General features: G+C 42.3%; 1 protein-coding gene across 1 annotated transcript in view; it reads right to left on the bottom strand.

Annotated features, from left to right (window-relative positions):
• The window catches only part of RAB3B (RAB3B, member RAS oncogene family), a 710,876-nt gene that overhangs the window by 125,519 nt on the left and 560,148 nt on the right, over positions 1–25,209 (bottom strand). The window contains exons 2-3 of the mRNA XM_078673465.1: positions 19,861–19,979; positions 11,505–11,629 (exon numbers count right to left, since the gene is read on the bottom strand). Of these exons, the coding sequence (XP_078529591.1) occupies positions 11,505–11,629; positions 19,861–19,979 (244 nt within the window). The remainder of the gene's footprint in view (positions 1–11,504; positions 11,630–19,860; positions 19,980–25,209) is intronic.

Raw genomic sequence — 25,209 nt, 5'->3', positions numbered from 1 at the left:
TACCTCGAATCTTGACTCTTATTTATTGAGCTATCTGTTATTACTATGTCCAGTCAAACCTAGATCCGGTATTATTTATTTATATACCACAAAGTGCAGGATGGAGTCACCTGCAAAGTGAAACATGGAATGGCTGATTAAAGCAGCTGCTCTATATTTCCTTCAATGTGCTGCCCCCTGTATGCCCCCAGTTCGTGGCTGCCCTGGAGGCATTGAATTCATTCTAATCAGGTGCACTGTTCATGTTTTAGCCCAGGCGAACCCATTTAAACGTGCGTCATGAGGAATACATCAACAGTGCGCCCCATATATAATATAGCTCCTGGTGGAGCAGATTCTATTATGACAATGCTGGACAAGATTGCTGGAAATACCTCAAGTCTTTACCTAAAGTGCACAGAGAGAAAGAAGGGCTAGGCAGCCCACTGTGGTGTACAGCAGATGCTGTATGTACATAATTTATATAAAAATAACAAGGTGATGGATGGAATTCTTAAATTAATCTCAGCCGCATCCCAAACTATTGTTTTTTTCCCAGCATTCCACATCAGTTTGGACTCAGCTATATGCATATCAGTCTTGGCCCTGGTCCTCAAGGGAAGAGTCCAGCCTGAACTGCCAGGCCAGGTCCTCCTTGAACCAAAACACAAGCAACCTAGAACCGGTTTCGCCCTAGTAAAACTGATTTGCATATGGCTGGATCCAAACTGAGATGGCATGGTGGGTGAACAATGATGGATTAGAGTGATTGCCAGTGGCTGAGATTATTTCAAGCATTGCATCCATCACCTTATTGGTGCAGTTGACTCCCTAAGTGTGACTAGTATGCCCAGACGTCCGTCCTGCGCTCACTATGCCACTGAAATCAAGCTATACCTGGCTGAAGAGCCCATAATTAGGGCGAAACCAGTCCTAGGTTGCTTGCATTCTGGTTCAGGGAGGACTTTACTTGGCAGTTCGGGCTAGAGCAGGGTTAAGACTGATTGGTATATGGCTGGGTCCAAACTGAGGTGGCAATGTGGGTGAAAAACAATGGATTAGAATGCAACTCAAGCGATAGCCAGTGGCTGAGATTAATTCAAGCATTCCATCCATCACCTTGTTGTTGCAGCACATCATTAATATAGCTTTTGAGGCAACATTTAGATAATGTGGCAATGATAAGCCAACCTGTGATGGGTGAGAAAATAGTTGTTTACACCTGGGGGTATGCAGAAGAAACTGGAAGTGGGCAATCTACTGCATGTGTAGGAGGGGCTTAAGAAGAAGACCCATGAAGGGTAGTCCAGGATACCTAGTGGGACAGCAACTGCAGGAAATTAATCTTCTCAACCGTAGTTTGGTGGACATAAAAGATACATACAAGAAGATTATGACTATAAGCAAGCTGGACCCAGCTAAGACTGAATCCCCTAGAGCAGAGAAGCCCATAAGGCTCAGAGAATGTTCTCCTGGCCTTCGATATTCACTAAGACGGACACTACTTAAAAATTGGAAGATTCCGAACTCTGGCAGTTTGGTTGTGGAAAAACCTCTTTTCTCATTCAGACGGAGTCAAAATCTTAAAGATTTATTGACTCACACCTGACCCAGGGCACCACATACACCGGGTAGGATGGCTACCATCACTGGTCTGCCGCCAGTGGTTGGTCATTTCCGATGTGGCTCATGTAGTGTCTGTCATCTCACTACGGACAGCAAGTGTATTGACCTGGGTCTATCTACTCCCTGGGATCAGAGAGCACATACTAATTGTAACTCGCAGGGAGTGATCTATTTGATCACGTGCCCATGTGCCAAACAGTATGTAGGCATGACCAGTAGGAAGGTAAAGACCCGCATAACAGAACATCGCAGCACGATTAATTGTGGCAGATCTAAGACTAAGCTGACTTCACACTTTGCTGAGGCGGGTCATACCACAGAGAATTTGAGATGGGCAGTCATAGAAAAACCACACTTGGGGCCTCAGGGGGTGGATGACAACAGAGCTTTGTTTCCGAGAGAACAGAAATGGGTTTTCCGCCTCAAGAGGCATATGTATGGCCTTAACGATGATATACCTTGGCACGCATTGAGTAGGTGACCTTACCAAGTTGTATATATCCTGGGAACATAGATATACCAGACCACCACTAATGATGCAGGAACATCAGTCCTAGATATCGTGCACCGGTCTGGAGGGTGAATTTATACATGTTACTCTAGTCCCCCACTGTGTTGAGCCATTGGTGAACTTTATGTAGAAGATAACTTTTATTACATCCCCCCTTACCCCCACACCTGAGTCTTTTTGAGATTCTGACCGGGGCTCACGCATTGATGGATGCTTTCCTCCACAGCACCATATACATTCCTTTTCAAGATTAGCTGGAATATCGAGTGGGAGGAAGTGCTTTGTCTTTGAATCAGTGTGGGCTCAGTTAAATCTATTATGTAACACACTTGTTCTATATTTGGGCTATCTGACTAATTATACTGCTCCAGAATACAATAAATACTTGATTGGGGTCGGAGGCCTAAAGTTTAAAGACTAATCGGGATATGCAGCCTCACAAACTAATAGCCAATACACACTATATAACCCGTAGTCTCAAAAAATGAAAGGCAAAAAATGCGAAAACCAACACTAAGACTTCTCAGGAAATACAACAATTTAGTACGGATTCCCATCACTCACCATTCCAGGTGACATGCTTCATCATCTGGGTCTCCTTTAACAGGGCTGACACTCCACCCTATTGATGGAGGAGCCCAAGGATGTTTTCAAAGTTCGTAAATGCAGATGTGAGCAGATGTAATCGATGTAGGGTATGGGAAAGTGGTGCAGTACAAAAAAATGTGAAGTGAATACTAAAATTGAAGCGTTATCAGACGCCAAATTTATTATTGTCTGAAAATGGACAATGGTTAAAAACAGTGCAGGAGGATAGTTTTAATAAATAGCCATCCATGAATGTATAATGGTCAACATGTTTCAGCACCAGACGGTGGAAAGGACACCAAGTGCTTTCATCAGGACCTAAATTATTATAACTGCTACTGCAAACAGTGAAAAATTAATACAAATACTGTAAAAGGATACTCCATAGAATAGTCTTAACACAGTGACAATTCCTCCAACCTCTCAGCCAATCTACGAAAGAGACAAGAGGTTAGTGCAACAAAGAGTCTTATAGGAAATAACATTTATGCCTCATTATTCGAGTGGTTAGAATTAACCATCCGTATTCCCAAACAATGGGGTTGGGAATACATAACATCCCCCTTACCTCAAGAGTATGGAGGAAAGGCCTCACCACACCTGGCAACAAGCTCATGGCAAAGGAGGCACCGCTCTAAGAAGAAAACATAACACCAAACATAAATTCCATTGCTGAGTCATTCTTCCTATACATATAAAACCACAGCGCTATCTGTCTATGAGATCGATAGGAGCCCCTATAGCTCAAATTTACTCACTCATAGCCTTTTGAAAAACCCCTTTTGATTGTATTCTGGGGATTAATGTCTTACATGCACCCAGATCGTCCTTAGTGCATATTAAGTCTAACCTAATGGTCATCTCACATCTCTATAGTTTACTACAAAACGTCCCAAAGGCCCATATGCCCATAGTCTCAAAAGAGTGCCAAAATAGTGGCCTCCTCGATATAGGTAACCTCTCTGTTGGAGAGCGGGACCTCCCATGTTCTTTGTGCAAACCAAATCTCTATGTTAGTATCGCAATGGTAACAGTCATAATATAAAAGGCATGTGTTAAGAAGGACTGTTTACCCCATGCGTAGTTCTTACACCCATTACTACATTACGCTTTGATTTGCAATCGTCAGTACAGACGCTTTAATACAGACGCTTTACCCCGACTTCAAATTAAAGATTCAAAAAAGGGCAAATTTACAAAACAAGTTTCCATACCTTTCCGTCGGTACCTCAGGCTATCTTCTAAGCCGTCGGGGAGGTACCGACCACCGGGAGTATAACTATTTATAAACACGCTAGAAGTCCCAACCGGTAACAGTGCGTAATTGCGATGATGCGAGAATTCCGGCAGTTTCTCGCGATCGCACATCCAACTACAGAAATCCCCAAAGAATCATGGGATATGTAGTTTTTGAGTTATTTATGACGCATTTCCCTATTTTAGCAAGGCAGAAACAATTTCATAAATGAGACTGGATTGACTTTAATGAGAATAAGCATTATCGAGCCTTTTTATTTTTTTGGTGTTGACCGATCTTTGAAAAAAACCACGGATGGTGCGTGAGTTGAAGCAGCTTCTAGCGTGATCACTCCTCAGACTACAGAAATCCCCAAAGAGTCATGGGATATGTAGTTTTTAAGCTATTTATGACGCATTTGCCTATTACAGCAAGGCAAGAGCAATTTCATACGTGAGACTGAATTTATTATAAAGCAGATAGACATTATCGGACCTTGTTATTTTTGTAATGTTGACTGGTCATTGCAAGATAACATAAAAAAGTGGATAAATTCTCTTTATATTTCAATCAGCAACATATATTCAATGTTGAGGGCATCTCAGATTGTTAAAGATCACAGGTGGCCTCTGTTTATCATAAGATAGACCACGGAATGGAGTCATTCAACCCCTCTATGTCGCTCTTGAGTCTGAAAACCCACTTTTGCTCTCTTAATAAGAGAAACTTCGAGATGTCAGTAATGTGTTGTGGGATGAATGGTTGTTCCAATATAGCCCATGCCATGTCTTCCGGACGATGGTTCTTTTCAAGATAATGAGAAGTCAAACGGGTAGCCTGTTTCCTACACCTTATGGTACACTCATGTGTTCCATAATTCGCAATTTTACTTTGCGTGAAGTCATCCCCACATATTTCATATTACAAGGACAGACAATTAGATAGACCACCTTCTCACTGTTGCAATTTGTGAAACTTTTTTGAATCCAAGGATGATCCATGCCAATGTCCACTGTTTTAGATTTTTTTGTCAGTGGACAGACTTTACATAGTCCACACGGAAAGTGTCCCTGTACCGGTGGTAAGTCCCACATGGTGTTTTGAGTTTCCGAGGTTGAACTAAGAGGTCTAGTATGAACAAGTTTGTCACGCAAATTGCTGTTACGTTTAAAAGCAAAAAGAGGTTCTGGCAACGTTTCTCCCCCAATATTGAGTATCTTCCAATGGCGACGGATAGTTTTCTTTATCTCATTGGACTCAATACTGTAGGTATTCACAAATGTTAGTCTGGAATTAGTCTCTTTCTTGCTGTTAACTTCTAAAAGGCTGTCACGATTATTGTTAACAGCACGCTTTGCTGCGCGACGCACCAATTTAACTGGATAGTCTCTTTGCAAGAGATTAGATGTCAATTTATCCACATGTCTGTGGAAGCTGTCACTGGTCGAACAATTTCTGAGCACCCGCAGAAATTGGCCGAACGGCAGGTTCTCCTTCAAAGCTACTGGGTGGTGACTTCTAAAACTCAATAATGAGTTCCTGGCCATAGGTTTGGAGTATAATTCTGTCTCTAGGCCATTAGGTGTTGCAACAATAAGCAGATCCAGAAATGCTAATCTGTATTTGTCCACTTCAACCGTAAATTTGAGAAAATTGTTACGACTGTTAAGCCAGATCAAGAAGACATTAAAACTGGCTACATCCCCTCGCCAGATGACCAGGATATCGTCTATGTATCGTTTCCATAGACGTATCGACTCTCGGTAGGGGTTGTTATTGTTCAGCACGTTCTCCTGTTCAAACCCATGAACATATAGGTTTGCTAAACTTGGAGCAAAAATGCTTCCCATACTCGTGCCACTGGTTTGGAGATATATCGTGTCCTCAAATTAAAAAAAATTATTCTTCATGGCAACCTGAGCTACTGCCATGATGAAGTGCACGGGCGTGATTGAGTCCAAATCCTGTTGTTCAAGCAATCCATTAATTGTATCCAATGTCTCATCTTGAGGGATCGAAGTATACAACGACTCCACATCGAATGAGACAAGAAGATCAGTGTCATGGTTAAACTCAATGCCAGGTAGTAATCGCAGAACGTCCTTAGTGTCCTGAAGGAACGTTGGCATTTTTTGCACCATCGGGTTGAGGAAAAAATCTACAAAAGTGGACAAAGGTTCCAATAATGAACCGATTCCTGAAATGATCGGTCGACCCACTGGTGGTCTAGTGGGTTTACGGACTTTGGGGAGGACATAAAAATATGGCATTACCGGGTGTTTAGTATGCAAAAAGGTTGCCTCGTGTGAGGTAATCCACCCCTCATTAAGAGCTTCTTCAACCATAATAGAGATGTCATTACTGATTTTCTCGGTTGGATCTTCCTTGAGTGGGCGGTAAGATGTCCTCACCCCCAATTGTCTTAAACACTCTGCTCGATAGACGTCAGAGTACAAAAGGACTGTGGCACCACCCTTGTATGCCGGTATGATTGTAATTAAAGGGTCAGACATCAAACTTTTCAAGGCTAACTGCTCTGACTTTGGTAGATTGCAGAATCTATTGCGTTCTTTATCCAAAATCCCAGCGATGTCTTTACTCACCGCCTTCTCAAATGTAAGGACCTGTGTTGGTACCATATGGGTGGGTGACATAGTTATACTCCCGGTGGTCGGTACCTCCCCGACGGCTTAGAAGATAGCCCGAGGTACCGACGAAAGGTATGGAAACTTGTTTTGTAAATTTGTAAATTTGCCCTTTTTTGAATCTTTAATTTGAAGTCGGGGTAAAGCAAATCAAAGCGTAATGTAGTAATGGGTGTAAGAACTATGCATGGGGTAAACAGTCCTTCTTAACACATGCCTTTTATATTATGACTGTTACCATTGCGATACTACCATAGAGATTTGGTTTGCACAAAGAACATGGGAGGTCACGCTCTTCAACAGAGAGGTTACCTATATCGAGGAGGGCACTATTTTGGCACTCTTTTGAGACTATGTGCATATGGGCCTTTGGGACGTTTTGTAGTAAACTATAGAGGTGTGAGATGACCATTAGGTTAGACTTAATATGCACTAAGGACGATCTGGGTGCATGTAAGACATTAATCCCCAGAATACAATCAAAAGGGGTTTTTCAAAAGGCTATGAGTGAGTAAATTTGAGCGATAGGGGCTCCTATCGATCTCATAGACATATAACGCTGTGGTTTTATATGTATAGTAAGAATGACTCCCCAATGGAATTTATGTTTGGTGTTATGTTTTCTTCTTAGAGCGGTGCCTCCTTTGCCCTGAGCTTGTTGCCAGGTGAGGTGAGGCCTTTCCTCCATACTCTTGAGGTAAGGGGATGTTATGTATAAACCCATTGTTTGGGAATACGGGATGGTTAATTCTAACCACTCGAATAATGAGGCATAAATGTTATTTCCTATAAGACTCTCTGTTGCACAAACCTCTTGTTTCTTTTGTAGATTGGCTGAGAGGTTGGAGGAATTGTCACTGTGTTAAGACTATTCTATGGAGTATCATTTTACAGTATTTGTATTAATTTTTCACTGTTTGCAGTAGCAGTTATAATAATTTAGGTCCTGATGAAAGCACTTGGTGTCCTTTCCACCGTCTGGTGCTGAAACATGTTGACCATTATACATTCATGGATGGCTATTTATTAAAACTATCCTCCTGCACTGTTTTTAACCATTGTTTGTTTTCAGACAATAATAAATTAGGCGTCTGATAACGCTTCAATTTTAGTATTCACTTCACAATTGTTTGCACTGCACCACTTTCCCATACACTACATCGATTACATCTGCTCACATCTGCATTTACGAACTTTGAAAACATCCTTGGGCTCCTCCATCAATAGGGTGGAGTGTTAGCCCTGTTAAAGGAGACCCAGATGATGAAGCATGTCGCTTGGAATGGTGAGTGATGGGAATCCGTACTAAATTGTTGTATTTCCTGAGAAGTCTTAGTTTTGGTTTTCGCATTTTTTGCCTTTCATTTTTTGAGACTACGGGTTATATAGTGTGTATTAATTATACTGCTCCACTACACCCGGGAGATGGATAGGTATGGTTTGGCCACCCTCCGTGACTATCTTGTCACCTCTTATTCGTATTTATTCAGGAATAAGATCGCTGCTGTAAATTTCACATTTGCAGGTGGCTTTTAATCATTATTGCTAATGTTGTTTTATTCTTTAGGCAACTGAGTTTTGTAGGCATATACGGGTCGCATTCACAATGTACATTAGCATAAACATCGGAGGGCCACAATAAATAAATAAAGAAACTACTTTTCCCATGTTCCCCTGTGAGCGTCGCCGTCACGCCGTGACGTGGATGCGCCTGCGACGGCGACGGCGTGTGGGCCGATTGCTATTGGAAACAAGCTTAAAATGGAGGCACAGGCGTCCTGCAGTCACCTTCGCGGCACCACATTAACGGGCATGAGAGGTGCTGGAGACTTCATCGGAACAGTAAGACGTATATGGGGGAGTAGAATGCTTGAACATTTGCCAGCAATAGGCTAGCTTTCAACAATATGCTGAGGCGATTGGCTGGAGGACGGGTACCCTTTGTATAACCGGGGGATAATACTCCATATTGTATTCAATTTACTATTTATGAGGAGCATACAGGAGGAGGCATTGGGCTAGTTTGGAATACCGCTGAGTGCGCATTGATATACCATACTTTATGTATCTTCCCAGCCCCCTCTCTCTTTTTTGAACACAGATTGTGTTCTTTGGAGCTCCTCCCACCTGGCACCATTTCGGGTTTAATCTGACAATAAACTCGGTGAGTGATGGTGTTTGGTGATATGGGGATACTATTGTGGACATGGATATGGACTAATGCTTAGTGCCGTATTGGGCCTTTCGTATTGTAATACACTTATACTATGGCAACAGCAGTACAATTTATGAAACACGTCTATTTTTACTTTTTGAAGCCATAATGTGGTATAGAGGCATTTTTGATTCAATAAGATACCAATGGGGGTCTTAAAACGTCTAGTTTAATGTCACAATATCTATACGGAAGGTATGATATTTTGAAATATAAGTATATTAATAATGACAAGATATTTTAAATCATACTACTAGAACTGTTTTATATCTCTCCTCAGTATTTGCATTCCGTGTTGGCGGAATTTACCTCCACATGGTCCTGATCGATTTGATCGTTTTTACCTCTGTAGTGCCTGGTTAAGGTAAGGGGCTAGATAACACTGGGACCGATAGATGTCCTGAAGAAGACCGACGTGACATGTTGAATGGTGGCACTATATGGTCGAAACATGTTGACTATCGCAGTTTAAGGAGGGGTGTTGTAGGATCCTGATCTCCTTTATCAACACTTCAATCCTTCATTCATTTTTTGATCCTGGCCTTGGAACCTATGAATAAAGGCTTGACAGGTATCCATGAGCCAGTTTTAAAAGCACTTTTCTGACTGCACCTTGTTTTATCACTTTACCCGGTCTTGGGCTAACACCTTTTTTTTTGTGAACACTGTTTGTCACATTTGTGTTTGTCTCTGTCATTGTGTTTTGTGTCCCCCTCCCTATGCTCTGCACTGTGCGTGGCTACGCCAGGGCGTTTTGTAAGCAGACCCGATGATGAAGCATGTCACACACATTTGTGTGTGAGTGAGGGCAGTTTTTCAAAACACATAATTGTGCCACTGCTTGTTCATCTTTTACTTGAGGTCGTTTCCTATTCCACCCCTTTATGTGTGTATATGTGATACTAGGGGGTTCGGGGTGGTAGAGTAGTTTTTGACCCTCTCCCCTTTTCTTTGTAGGATAATGTTTTTTACCTAGCCATGTTGCAGGGTGCAGTACCATATGCCAAACGAGGTCATTTGGCCACATATGGTACTGCACCCTGCAAAGTTGGAGTTATTGGCATTATAAATGCCATTGTTTTTACCTAGCCATGTTGCAGGGTGCATTAGCATATGTCACCAAAAAAGGTCCTATGGGACCTCTTTAGGTCACATATGGTACTGTACCCTGCAGAAGTTATGGTAAATCCACCTACCCATAATGCATTTCTTGCAAGACAGTACCACAAGTACATTCAAATAGCTATGTCTATATATACAATTAGTAGCTTTGAAATGTGACAAAAGAATTAATATATTATTTCCGGATTAGGTTGTGAGACATGTGAGATGTGCTAGTGAGTAAATTAACCACTGCCTGTCTTGCTTAGGACCAAGTATGTGTTCTGCCTGAAGTCCTTTAAAAAATAGTGCTCTGAGGATGTAATTAAAACCTAGGGAGTAACAACACATGTAACGGGGTGTCCTCATGGGAGGTTGCAAGAATAGACAAAGCCTATTGACCAATGAAAAGCCGCCATTTACAAAGGACAGGGACAGGAGCCAATTAAAAAGATGGGGAGAATTTGGGCAGTGCTTTATGCCCCTATCCTGAATACAGCATGTCTCGAAAAGACAGCACAGGCTCTGCCTATGCGAGACCTGAACACATGGCTAACTTTAGATAACAAGTATTGGCAGTGCTGAGCTGAAATTCAACAGGTCTCAATTAAAAATCGCCCATTACCAAACAGGGTCAGAAAAAAGATATGTCTGTGTAGACTCTCCAATATCAGCAGGAGAGTAGTCCAACTAGCAATTTATAATGCTCGGTGAGCAAAACAATCCTCCTTATGCCTCACTGAATGGGAACCGCAAGTCTTCATGGATCCCATCAAATGAGGACGGGAACCGTAAATATTTACAGACCCAGCTCAGTGGCCTAGAGCAGCAGGATCCATGGATCCCACATGCCTCCTTGAAACAAGTTTAAGACATAGATGTTCCTGCAGGTTATAGTCGTAATTCTTGAGGCCATACTTCTTTGAATATTTGGAAAAAAGGAAAGGGTTTTCCAACTGGTGCACTTATAAGGTCTGGAACACCCAGTGGCTGGAGGACAAAATAGCAGGACTCTCAGTAACAGGAGTATAATGTTATTCTATGTGGTCTTGCAAATACAAGATGATAGTATTCTGTTTCCTGGGGCATTGGAAGTGGTATCAGCACTGGTTTTCCATATAAGGTCACAAAGTCTGATCCTCCGTGCACCTCAACATTCGAGTAACTGTCTTTGTCGCATTTGTTGCCCACTTCACCTCATGCCCTTGTTTCTACTATCCTTATTCTATTAAGATTTCTTGTGTTAGGATTTTGCTAGTCTTTTCTTCTGTGCTCTAGGTGCAATTCTAGTGTTAGGCTTTAGCTTGGTTATTATTTTCCTATTGCTGCTTGTGTGCTGTGTCAAGGTTTTTTTGTGCAACTTTTTTGCTTTTTCCTCCCTTAAGTACCTCCACGTTGTCTATGCTACTAGAAGAACTTGCTAAGTGCCTTGCTTGGTGTCTCTTTACCTTCTGCTCCATGAAGAGGTAAATCACCCTTTTCATCCCTCTCTCAAGAAGAAGGTGAAGCAACTGGGACCTGCAATTAACAATATGCCATGTGGGGCAGAAGAAAGCAAAGAGAGTATAATACCAAAAGTAAATAAAATAGCCTGGTAATTACCTAACTGATCAGCCAGGTGCTTTCCTTTGTCGGGCGAAATGACTCTCTCATCATCCATGTCGCACTTGTTTCCAACCAGAATCACCTGTGCATTGTCCCACGAGTAGGTTTTGATCTGCGTGGCCCTGTAGTAGAGATCAGAGAAGGATGAGAACTATGCGGTGTGTATGGGATGAGCAGTAGAGATGGCAGTGAATGTACATCTCAAAAGAAATTCCCTGGTGATCCATGGAGAAACTCACCACACCAAATTCACCTGAAATGTAGACAGCCATCCCCAGTATAACCGTGCTGTGGACACCTCGGAATGCAAAAAGAAACTCAGCAAAACCAAATACTTATGTAGAAACTCAACACCAAGCACCCCATTAAGAAAGATGTAATACTTTTAACAAAGGCCCTGTTTTTTTGTTTAAATCTGTTTATTTTTTTATCATCATTTTAATTGCTAAACAAGCACATACAGCATAAGTATCACAATACATACAATCTTCAGTAACAATTATTATTGTTACATAGTGCAGGAAAGTGACAATCCTAACCTCCCAGCTATTGTGTGCCCCAGGCAGGGCCGCGGGTCTGCAACCAGCAGGGGGCGAACCGTGACATGTTGTTGATTGTTATAGGGAGGTTCACGTATTGATGGAGCATGCATGTATTACTATTCTATGATAATGATGGTGGGGTGCGAAAAATCAGGGGTAACTGAGACTAACTGGGTTAGGGTATGGGTTTGCGGGGCACCTCCAAGCAGCCAAAGTGATAGTCGTAGGCTTGTGATGTTTGCTGGGGCTGGCATGCTTTTGTTTGCATGGCGTGTATGCTCTGCACAAAAGGCCCTCTTAGGCTGGTTGCTAATTTCAGGAAGGCATGCGTCTTTTGCTTTCATTTCCTCTGCTTGTCTAGGGTAGGGACGATTAGTAATAAGCTATGTTCCCAGGTATTTACAGGTGGCAGCTAATTTGATTATCTTATCGTTGATGTGCCATCTGTCCTTCCGGCTTAACCTATTGCCTATATGCAAAGCATTAGATTTATCGTAGTTCAGTGTTAAGTTGTTATTGATACAATAAGATTCAAGCTGGTTCAGTAGACGTTGAAGGCCAGTTCCTGTTTGATCAAGGTTTACTGCATCATCCCCATTTCTTAATGGTTGGAACAACAGCTTACTTAGTGGAGTGAGCCACTAGTGGAGAAGTGTGGCTCAATGGTTAGAGCGGCAGATCCTGATGCAGAGGTCTAGCCCGGGACCAGGGTTCAATTCCCTGCCTCGGCGGGTCTTGGGCTAAAAAATTCCACGGACCTGATAATTCTCGCCTCGGTGCCTATTCCAATCATGGAGTCCCACTCTGCAACTCTGGGCAATAGCTTGCTTAATCTCCACAACAGCCCCCACAACGCTAAGGATGCCTGGCCTCCACCTTGGGGGTGCCCAGGAGTGGACACCTCACAGGGAAAGCCAGGATGGGTTCCACAGCGGTATTCGTACAAGCGCCTTGAGACCCTTGCGGGTGAGTAGTGCGCTATACAAGTATCAATTTACATTTACTTAGTTTCGGAGGGCAAGCTCTGTTGTTGTGCAGGTTGATGTCCATGTCTGCCACATAGACGTTAAAAGTAGTGGATCAAGAACATCAGCCCTGTCCTAATCCTCATAGTACTGGTTAGTTGGCGAGATCCCAGCACCCTTTTAACTCTAACCCACATATCCGTGTATAATGCCTGAATGGCCCTCGACACAATGTTGCTACTGCCCTTCCTGTTAGTTTCCGCCACAGTTTGTCCCGATCCACTGTATCAAATGCAGTGCAAAAGTCAATGAAGCATGCGAATAGGTCTGGGCTGGTGGAGGTCATATGCCTTTTGGTTAGCATAGAGAGGGCCATTATGTTTTCAAACAGTGGCATAATGAAACTTGAGGAGGCCACCCTGCAAAGTACATGGAGGAGGGCCCCCGGCCCAGTCAGGAGCACTCAAACCAGGGACCTGTCGCCCCTGCGAAGTGCTGGCCAGTGCATGACTGCGTGCACAAGCATTAAACTTACTGGTCCAAGAACCGGTCAGTGTACTGTGCTGAGGGAGCCCACATGGATCTCTGCTTCCCGTCCCCCCACACCGCGGGGGCTAATGTTACACCACTGTTGTCAAGTTTACCGTGGCTACCTCTAAATCCTGCTTGAGTCCAGGGGATTGAGTCACGTTTTTTGGCCCAGATTTTAAGATAATTCAGTAGTAATTTTGCGTACCGTTTGACTCTGTGTCCAGCAAAGTGATCACTTTGTAGTTTGTTGTACGTGTGCGGGAGCCGTTTCTGAGCAGAGGAAGGACCCTTGCCAGGATGGGGGAATCAGGCCAGAGAATTAGCAGGCAATAAATCGTGGAAGCTGCCAGTGGGAACAATAATCTGCATTGAGTTTGTATTATAATTTCACGGGCTGTCCATTTGGAAGTTAGATCAGACTTTTTGATTCCAGAGACCACTGAATGTATTGTGCACCAGGAAGTCAACTACCCGTGAGTGACCAGGCCCGATATACATTCAGAAGGCTTTGTTACAGGGGTATTTGTGAGACTGATTGCATCCTTGATTTTGACTGTAAAGAATAAATATGTGATTCCCATGTGCTGGATAATATGCTGTTGCCCAATTTTGCAATTTCCTGTGAATATAGAATTTATATAAGCCTATAATTGTCTGGGGAATTTCTTTTGCATACCAAAAATACATTCTGAAAATGATTTGTCTCTGATTTGTCTCTTCTCAAGGGTATTTCTTGTATAGCTACCTACAGGAGCTTTATGCTTCAGTAGAACTAAGATTAACATCAGTTCTCATGGCTTTGCACCTTAGGCTAATAGTTCTCTTTTCAGTTGTTTCAATGCTGGGGAAAATCCCTGTCAGACATTGCATCACTTCTGGTTTGTCGCTAGTGTCTCCCATGCAGCTTATATGGCCACTTCACTTAATATCTCATTTGGGTTCATTGGCCAATTTTAACTTATCTTTAAGTGTCACATATGACTGTATCACACATTTATGTATGTTATTTGTTTATGTTTACAGCCTTGAAAAAGTCATGGTACAGATTTGTACTGACGAAACACGTGTTGGCTGTTTCCTTTGAAGAGATAATATAAAAATAATTTTTTGTTTCATGAATAAAATCAACAACGGATTCAAAAAGAACTTTGGTGTTATTCCTCTGTCCCTCTAAACGAAGACTATATGCTGATCAGACGTTACATCACTATTATCTACATATTATAAAAGGAAGACTGCTTATGATTAATATGTCATAATTTTGTTATTTGAAATAGGATTGTGCCCACTTGAACCATTCTGTTATGAAAATCATAAGTTCTTCCTGTCTTGTGCGTTCTTCTGTGGCTTTGTTGGCCATTATCCTTGTAGGGCATTAGAGGAGAGGTTACCATTCTCCTAATCAAGGCAGAGAGTTTCCCTCATTTGGGTGCTTGGGTACCTGCAAGATGGCGTCCTGGAAGTGGCCCGTCCTTGTCAGACATTGCATCACTTCCGGTTTGTCGCTAGTGTCTCCCATGCAGCATTTTAGCCTTTGGAATCCTCGTAGGCCTGAACATTCATCAGTGTGTGTAGTTCTGTCCTTGTGGAGGCAGTCTATTGCCAGGATTGCCTTCAGTGAAATGGTCACTGTCAAACGACACTAGGATTCCATAGTCCCTGATGGATCTAAATAAGGAGCGGTCTGCAAAGGTGTAGTCCAAAGTTCTGCACTATATTTGTGGACTCTCGTGATAGTTGCAGGTCTGTCTAACTGAAATCCCCCATTAAACCATCGCACTCCAAGAGTGGACAGGAAAGTTAATACGTTTGTACTCAAGTCAGTGTTTTTTTTATTCAAAGAGACGCAGTTGGGCATTTCCATTGACTGAAGCTTGGATTTCAGTGGTCTCATCAGAGAGGCCACCTTGTAACAGCTTCATGTTAAAATCCCATATAAGCAGCAGCTCATGTCCTGTATATGAGGCCTTCGGCTTGCTTTGTGCTTCTATGATTGTTACTGAAGTGTTTATTTATTTGAGCAGCGTGACTGATGTAAATATTCATAATTATCACTTGCACCAAGCAGGATTTGAATTTTATTCCCTTGATGAGGCTTGCCTGAATACATGGCTGGTTTATCACAATTTCAGTGGCAGTAAAGTCTAGTGAAATGTCTCTGTAAGTCGCTAACTTAGGATCTCATTCTGGGGTGCTGGGGCAAGGATATCCAGCATTGGGTGTATAAGTATTTCCTACCCCTTAGTCTGGAACATGCAACAATGTCTTTAGGTTTCATCTGGAGACCCACAGAAATCACCTGGTCCAACATCCCAACACCATGAGTACTTCCGAGTCCGGTAATAAACACCTTTTTTTTTTATAAGAGCCACAAATCAATTTAGTTTGTGAGGTGCGCTGTTGCCACACAACTACTGCCACTGCCAACCCAGTGGTAAAAGTAGAAATGAACATCTTGTCAGTAATAAAGGTAGTTTACTGATATGAATTACTAACTTATGAACCCTCAGGTCAAAGATGCAATAAAAGCTAATTGGATGAGGGAGGTAGGGTACTTCTGTGAAGAGATAAAACATGGTGCGTCCCCACAATCATCTATATAGGCTTCCCATGTGGCCCACCTGCACTGGGGCCTTCTTTCAGCCCGTCCTTAAATAGTAACAATGACTTATTCAATAGTGATACCCTGTTCTGATATCTGAAATGTCTAACTAATGTGTTTGATTATTCCTATTGGTGCAGGGTCAAGACAGATTTGCATATAGCTGGGTCCAAACTGAGGTGGCATGGTGTGCAAAATAATAATGGACTGGGATGTGGTCCTGGATAATTACCAGTGGATAAGATTAAATCAAGCATTACATCCATTACTTTTTGTAATCGTCAGTATGTCACCCTAAGTGAGGCAGGTATGCCCAGATATGAGTCCTGTGATCGGGAACCATGCTAAGCCCGGCTGATGAGCCCATAATGAGGACAAAACCGATCCGGTTCAGGGAGATCCTGACTAGGCAGTTCAGGCTGGACTGTTACCACTGGAGCAGTGTCAAAACTGATTTGCATATAGCTGGGTCCAAACGGAGCTGGCATGGTGTGCAAACTAATGAGGGATGCCGTTCCGAGTAATTACCAGTGGCGGAGATTAATTCAAGCATTCCATCCATCACTTTTAGTATACTTGATAGTTTTCTACATGGCACCACTATAGGGAACATCGTAAAATTTCATTAATCTTCAGCCTAGTTCTGAAGCCTAGCCCCAGAACACAGGACTGTAAAAGAAGAGGACTGAACATTGTGGAAAATAATCACTTATGAATTACAAACCTGATGAAATAATAGGCTGTAGAATAACTTTTTTAAAGCTGTGTTATAGTGGAATGATGAGTGTTATAAAGAACTACAAATATTGGATAGGTTTCATTGAAAAAATGTTCTACAATAATTTGAATGAGGCACTAGGTTTCAGTTTTTAACAATTTAAAGGTAATTGTATACATGGGAATCACATTGTACAATAGGCTTATCAAACAATCATTAGATGGTCTGACAAAGTATTCTGTTGATTGTCAATTTAAAATACGTGGACATTCAATTTGAGTACAAATTAATGTGTTTACAATCTTAAAAAAGCAAATAAGGAGCTGAACCCTATGAACATACTCTTAGGAGTTACTGACGGTCTGGATGGGATCAGGGCAGAGAAGCTTTGTCTCACTACGGCTTTGATGGTAGATAAACCAGATATTGCAGCCCTTTGGATGGACCCGTTGGCCCCTTCCATGACACGGTGGCGCAGGGGGTAGATTGGTGTGCAGCGCAGGAGTGCCCAATGTATGCTGCCCATGGCTGCCCTAATAAAGTTTCGAAGGGTGTGGGGTAAATGGATTGGGGTGGTAGAAGGCTGAACTTCCGGAGGCTTCCTTGTGGACATGGTTGTGAACACTGTCGACTGCTATTCCTAGTAGGACCTGTGTATGTGGGAGGCTTACTCCCCCCGTTTTGTCTGTCATTGTTATGTACTGCTCACTGTGCCATACACTGGCGGTGTTTTCATTGCTGCATATGTGTTCAATAAAATTGCTTATAAAAAAAAGCAAATAAGGTTGCACAACACGTTTTGACTGTGTATTACATTTGAACAATTGAACAAGTAAGGTTGATTAGAGCATCAAGGAGGACTCAGTGAATATAATTTGTTATACATTTTAAACTTTTACATACACAGGTGTCTCTCTTTGAAGATGTCTTTTCTGGTGTTTCTTATTTCTGTCTGTAGTGTTGCTGGCTCTACTCTAACAGTCTAAACAGTGAACAAATCGCACAAATTAAACATATGTATGTGTAAATGTAGTTGAGCTTATAAAGCGCACAGCTACCCGCAGTGGGTTTCCCGGCGCTTGCTTAGGGAACCCTTCCTGATATTCCCCTGTGAGATAGCAGGGTATCCACAAGGTGAAAGTCAGGCATCCCGCCGCGAGGGGCCGTTGTGGAGATTAAGCAAGCTATTGCCCAGAGTCGCAGAGTGTGAACCTGTGAGTCGAGGAGGCACCGGGGCGAGAATTATCGAGTCCGTGGAATTTTTAGCCCAAGACCCGCCGAGGCGGGGAATTGAACCCTGGTCCAGGACCGATCTCAGCTTCCAGGTCTGCCGCCTCTAACCCCTGAGCCACACTTCTCCACGTAATAAGGATGTTTAGCTTTCTTCCAGTGTGTTAAATGAGCAGAAAGCCCTCAAAACAGGTCAATATAGAGTCAGTTATGCTATCCTACAGGGTTGCTAAGTCAGTGAATTTTATGCATTCTATCACCCATTTCTACCAATGTAAAGCAATAGAACAGGAATCTGCGTCTATGCTTGTACACATTCCCATTCGGATGCTGCATTCAGCATCTAGAGGATTCCCATCTTTTGCTAGTATGATCCACACCTGGAGGCAAGTTCTGTGGTCACATCTCCAGCCACAATAATGAAATCTAGTGCTTGTAACACCTGAAAAAGTATGTTGCACCAGAATGAGCAGCTTCTCATTTTTCTGTGTTTGAATAGGCAGCAAATTGATAATTTTCAAGTTATCTTTTGATGTGTTGTTATAACTTTCGTGAGACCCCATTGCTTAAATAAGAGGAAGCGCTTGATCTTATATACCTTACAATTCTCTATTTCACTTTTTCAATTCTTTTAAGTGTGTCTAGTAGACTTTCTTTAGGGTATTTTTTTACAAAAGGACAGGTCTATACAAACATTCTTGTACACAGATAAGCTTCATGTTGCTATAAACTATTTTCTGCCTAAAACAGCTATGTTCCAAACCATAAACCTACATATTTGTTATGTGCAGTTATCAAGCTGATAAATCACTCACCAGGCTTTCAATCAAGCATCTTACATTATTTGCTGAAGTCTGTCCAGCACAGGAGTCTCCAAAGAGTATCTCGTGAGCTACTGGTAGCTCTCAAGTCACCTCCTGTGTGCAAACCAACCTACCAAATTAGAAGCTTTTGCTTGGTTTAATTAATATATGTATACCAAAATTAAAACGTGTGTATTTTAGACAACAATGTATGTACGTTCAGAACTCATAATCTGATGTTTTTAGAAAAATGGTTGAATTTCCAAAATATATTTAAAGAAGATACTTGAGTTATAAATCGCGCGGCATTTGGGAGACCTATTACTGATAGTATTACCAGGTGTCGGGCACTGGCTACGGCTCTTGTGTATTCCAACGGCTATGAGCACACCATTTGTCACCTGTTTTTCCCCCGGAATCAGGTAAATCCACATTGAAAAGTCTCTGATATCTCTAAGTCTGTGTGGTTATTTCCCACTCTAGGGAGAAAACTTATAGTTGTTGGGTTTTGGTGGGAGGTTACTGGCAGGGATTGCAGATGTGGGCCCTCTTGAATCCTGCACCAAAAATGGTCCCTCTCATAACAAGGGCCATAGTGGGTATACCTCGTGTGCCATGTTTTCTATTCAGTCATATTTAGTAATATTTCAAAGAAACAGTAATTTTTTAAAAAGAATACAACCAAATTGAAATATGTAATAAATGTGTCTCTAACTGGATCTAAATGAGGGATTGACGTACATGATTCATTGCCCACTTTGTCTCTGCAGTATCAAAATACACAGGGGCTAGCTTGTCACTACAAGTTTATTAATGTATTTTGCTACTAGAATGTCAATGACGCCATCTAGGACACAGCAGCAATAGAGGAGACACAAAGCATTTGAGAAACAGTGAAGAAGAGGCAGGACTACTAGAAAAGGTGAGTGGCAGGTAACCTTCAATGACAATGGCATCCTTACCAGTCTTGGACTGAGGTGAAGGATTCTTCGTTGGTGATATCATACATCAGAATGAATCCCATAGCTCCTCGATAGTAGGCGGTAGTGATGGTTCTGTACCGCTCCTGGCCTGCCGTGTCCTGAAACCAAAAATACCCTCATGATTAACCACTGCAGTTCAATTTCAATGAATAAAAGATTAAACGGTTTGTTGAAGCAACAGTATTACCCAAATTGCTCATTGTCTTCATCCACTAAACCAGTTCACAGTCTTAATTTACTTTCACGACATGGCAGAGCCAACTCCTCTTCAAGGACAAAGTGGCCCATAGTCTGTAAACCTCTTGCAAGTACTTAAGATGCAAATAAATATGAAGTAACATTACATTACTCCAATGGTTGATAATAAGTGTCAGACAATAATTTTTATGGAAGATAAGCCCCATGACCCCTTTTACATGCACCCACCCACCCACACAAGTGCACAAATACACACACTATTTTAACTACAAAAAAGAGGTTGAAGTGATGTTATAGTTAGGTATAGTAATGAGATCAAAGCTTACATTGAAAGAACAATAGAAATTCACTGAAAAAGAACTGTGAAAGTGACGTTATATTTAGGTTTTCAAACCAGATAAAGACTAAAACTTACCCACACCACGCACTGCTTAAGACCTCACATATTCCATCACTCATGACATTAAACGACATGATTGATGACATGGTTGATGACGGCAGAGATGGCGTCTCAAATGACCTCATTTCAGGCCCTGTGCTCAACCCTTCTGTGGGCACCCAAATCTTTGCTGCACACGGCTGTTCCTCTGCACAGCAGTGGTTTGGACATATGACCCCCGGCCACGCCTTGAAAGAAAACCCACTGTGGTGCCCAAACCCTGCTGCACACAGCCTTCAGCCATTCAAGCTGGGCGTCGGCTGCAGGGCCTGGCCCTGGCCAAACCCCCACTGTGCATGGCCTTTGATGTACACAGCAGTGTTGGACGCAGAGCAATATATGTGTGCACTTCTCCGGCTAGACAGTTACCGGGACACTGAGTAAAGGCTCGACCTAAAAATGGCCTGTTACTGCTCCCTGCTCCTGTGCTGGTGCACAAACAGGTACAAACAGGTTGCCCAGCATCTTGCACAACCTTTGCACCATGATATGGAGATATCTGTGTGCTTTCTTGCATAGGATTTGTACTTGTAGAATATCCTATACAATAGACTATGCCCTTGCAGGCTGCCATAAAATACCTCCTTTGGAAATGTGGTCTGAAATCAACCAAGTACAACCAAGACCAGTGGCACATCCAGGACATCACACCTCAACACAATGCATCAGCAACAGCTTTCCTTCACTCGTACATGCAAGCAGATCATGGCCTTTTTGAGAGTGGCACACCATGCAAACATGAGATACACCTGTAAACTTTCCATATTCCCTGCAGGGGAAGTGAGCTCAAATGATGTCCATGATGAATCTCAATCTTTGTAGACATTCTCGTCGTTTTAGCCGTGAAGAGTTGCTCTTTGCATCAACCTTGTTCTCTGGTGGGCATCCACCTTCTCTCATACGTATGTGCACCATGCATTCCATGCCAAAGAGGTAAAGCTGTGCTTGCAGGTCCTTCGGGAGGAGCTTTGGGAAGGGGCTGGTAAATACCACCATATGTGCTATTATGCAGTCTGCAAGGTTTGCAAGTGTGTTTGTGTCTATGCAGGTCTGTGTTTGAGTGTGCGTATCATCCTGTGGCCTAAGGAGCAATGGTTACAACGTTGGGGTGTACCCATTTAAAGACGTACAGCTCCCTCAATTCTTTTTTGCAATGCTCTTTTGTGTCTTTTATTGCTTTTCAAATGTGTTTCATCAAACCTGTTTCTGTTCTCTTCCCAGCCACATCCATGGTATGCGATATTCTGTATGTCTCTCACAGTCTCTTAGCTGATAACATTCTGTGTGTTCTCCTAAAGATTCTTAGCCCATGACATTCAGTGTGTGCTCATACTGTCTTTTGATCCATGACATTTTTCATCTGCGCCTAAATTCAGTTGGCTCATTACATTCTGTGTCTTCTCCTAAAGATTCTTGGCCTATGACAACCTGTGTGTTTCCCTAAAGTTTCTTGGACTAGGAGAATCTGCATGTTCTCCTAAAGTCTCTTAGCACTTGACTTTCTGAATATGATCTTAAAGTCTCTTGGCGTATGACTTTCTTTGTGTGCTCCTAAATTCTCTTGGCCCATGATATTCTGCCGGGAGGATCTGTGAACCATCAGAAGTTCAGTCTAATCCCAGAGCAGTTAAAGATATTTATTGGAGCACTAACAGACACATGGAAGGGACAGGTGTTCTTGCTGGAAAGTGGGATTCAGTCACTGCAGACACGAGTGCTCCAGATAGTTTCATTCCCAAAGGAGACAGCCAGTTAGTGGTTGACGACCTAAGGTTTGATGTCAGCAACAACAGCTGTGGTTCCTTGGGTACGTCACCATATGAAACCGGTGGTTTATCGTCTGTTAGACAATTGGTCGCCAGTGACACAGGAGAAAGAGCCACTGATTCCAGTGTTCAAGGAGGTAAAAGATGGCCCACAGTGGTGGTTGGATCAGAGGAACATGAGAAAGAGTGCACGAGAACAGAGTTGGCGAAGAGCGCTTTGGATATGTTTACATAGGTAGAGAGTCACGTCTTGCATTTGAGAGTGAGGTACATTCCTAGAGAGGAGCATGTTCAGGCGGACAGGCTGACCTGCAATCTACCAACCTGGGTATCATATCTTCCGAAAAGGGGGACTTTTCAGTTGATAGTGAGGAGGGCCTCTTTGCTTCTATGAGCAGTACCCTTCTACCTCACTTTCATTCGAAGACAAAATAATGATTTTCCTTTGTTTTTTTATCTTTTAGCTTTCATGCTCTAGTTGTTCTTCTTTGGTCGAGCAACCATTTTTTTTGCAACAACATGACCTTAATAGTATTCTAAGTTACTCTAACACGTCAAGCTGTACAAAACTCTTTTTATAGATTCACCTAAGATGGCAGATATCGTTTGGTTGACGTTGCATGCATCTGTGTACTAATAACCTGTCCCAATTAACTTTCTCCCCAACTGATGTCTGAGCTACTGCTGCTGGCGTACATTTACTGTAATCACTAGTCTCATTACCGATCACAAGTCAGATAAACTTATGGTGCGATTACTTTATGCCTAACTGACTTCTTGGTTTTGGTTTGTGATTGAGTTTGAAGCAAGTAATATTTCTTGTGACTTCTTATAGCATTGGTTGGTGACTAGGCAGAACCATTTTCTATGTTGGGTAAGCCCTATGAGTAATATCTACTGAGCCAACCAAGTGGTGCCACATATATTTATTTTTTAAGTAGCTTCCCATATGGATACTTGCCCCTGAGCGGGAAATGATGGCACATATGTAATTTCTGGCGTGGAGGGAGGGGGACCGCGGAGTGTTAGCTGATCTCTACCCCTGTGAAACATTCATCACATATGAGCAGGCATATGGGGGCTTAGAGCTGGATGAGGGCCACAATCTACATGATACTGATCTGATGGAAACAGCCACAGTGACCTGGGCCACATACCCTGATATCCTTCAGGCCACCCACACCTTAGATATATTGCTCACTTGTGACACTGGGCATAGACTGATCTCCCTTCCATACAATGCAATGAGGATGGATTCAACTGGCCCTCCTCCTAGGGCAAGGGCGGCATGGGACGCTAACTTAGCCGAGCCCCTGGGTGACAAGACTGCGTCAGCCATAAGTGCGCTTACCCATACAGTATCCTGTAATGCGAGTTTTAAACTGGTACACTATACCTTCATATATCGTACCTATGACACCAGTGAAACTTCACCGAATTATCCTGACCTGCTCAGTAGCTTGTCCACCGCGTGGTGAGGCAGGGGCTGATTTTCTACACTTAGCATGGAGATGTCCCGCGGTGAGCCAGTTTTTGTCCCTTGAGGTGGGGATTGCGCAAAGGGCCACAGGCTTTCATATTGATGAGATGCCACTACACTGTTTATTGGGACACATCAAGAAACCCAAGAAAAGCAAAATAACTTACAAGCTGTTGCAGTTACTGTTGGTGCTGGCAAGGCGTAGGGTCTCCCTATCATGGATGGGTCAGCGTGCTCCAGATGTGGATGCATGGAATAGGGACGTGCTTGAATGGACACTGGCGGAAGAAGCCCATATGAAGTTAAGCTGTAGCGATGTCACACTGCAAGAGGATCTTAGTGAATGGCAGGAGTTGTGTAATGCCTTTTTGAATCCGGAACTGGATGCGAGTAACCCGCATGAGTCAGACACTAGCAGGGGCATGACTGAAGGGAGGCAGAGTGAAATGCACTAAGCGTGAGATTTGTAATTACCCTTACAGTAAAATGCACTGTCATTTATTGCTCCAATCCGATTGTAAAAATATTTTCTGCTGTAAACGATCATTAGCTTCGACCTCCGTCAATGTATTATTGCTGCGATTTTGTTAAAAACGGAAAATCAAGGTAAATTATTTTTTAAGTAATAGCCAATTCTTCCTTTTGGTGTATCAGTAGCAGTAGTAAAAAGCTTTATTCGATTTTAGAACTGGATAAAATCATAAAAGCAATCAACATGTTATACAGTTTCATCATACTTAACATAAAAACAAGCTAAAATTGACATTAAACAGTTGAGTTATGATTACCGAATAGAGTCTGTTATAACTACAGATAGAAAAATAAAAAGTTTGGGTACAGCCGGTTAATTGTATGTTTTCAACATCAGAAGCAGTTAGACAGTTCAAAACTCCAAGGAAAAATATTATAATACAACATTAAGACTATGGTTGGTCATAAGTACATCGTATTTTAAAACAATTTTTGAGAAACATAGCAATACTTTTAGCATTTGATGCAGTTTCTAGATGTTGTAAAACCAGAAACGCGGGGCGGCATCTCCTTAGACCTTGAGTCAGCAATATTGGCAGTAACCAGCGTTTGCGTGGTGAATCATAGAACTTACAGAACAGTACTAAATGGATGTTAGATTGTTCCGAGATACCATCACATGGACACCTGTTAATTGAGGAAGACCAATCTTGTCTCCTCGGAAATGTAAGCAGGCGAAAAAAAGTATTAAATCTAAACCGAGTCAACATATATTTTTCATAGTTGGTCAAACAATACGTTAGATACGGTTGAATACCCTGGTTACATTGAATGCTTAACAAGTGTCGATTTGAAGCTTTATTAGATTCTTTGGCTAAGCGTAGCTCTCTTAAATGTGACAGACATGTTATTTTCAGGGTCTTTCTTGTAATTTCAGATAAAAGTAAAGGTACGTTAAAATATATAGAAAGATT

This window comes from Lissotriton helveticus, chromosome 1_2 (genome assembly GCF_964261635.1).
Source record: "Lissotriton helveticus chromosome 1_2, aLisHel1.1, whole genome shotgun sequence".
NCBI lineage: Eukaryota > Metazoa > Chordata > Amphibia > Caudata > Salamandridae > Lissotriton > Lissotriton helveticus.
This window is presented reverse-complemented; position numbering and strand designations above follow the sequence as displayed.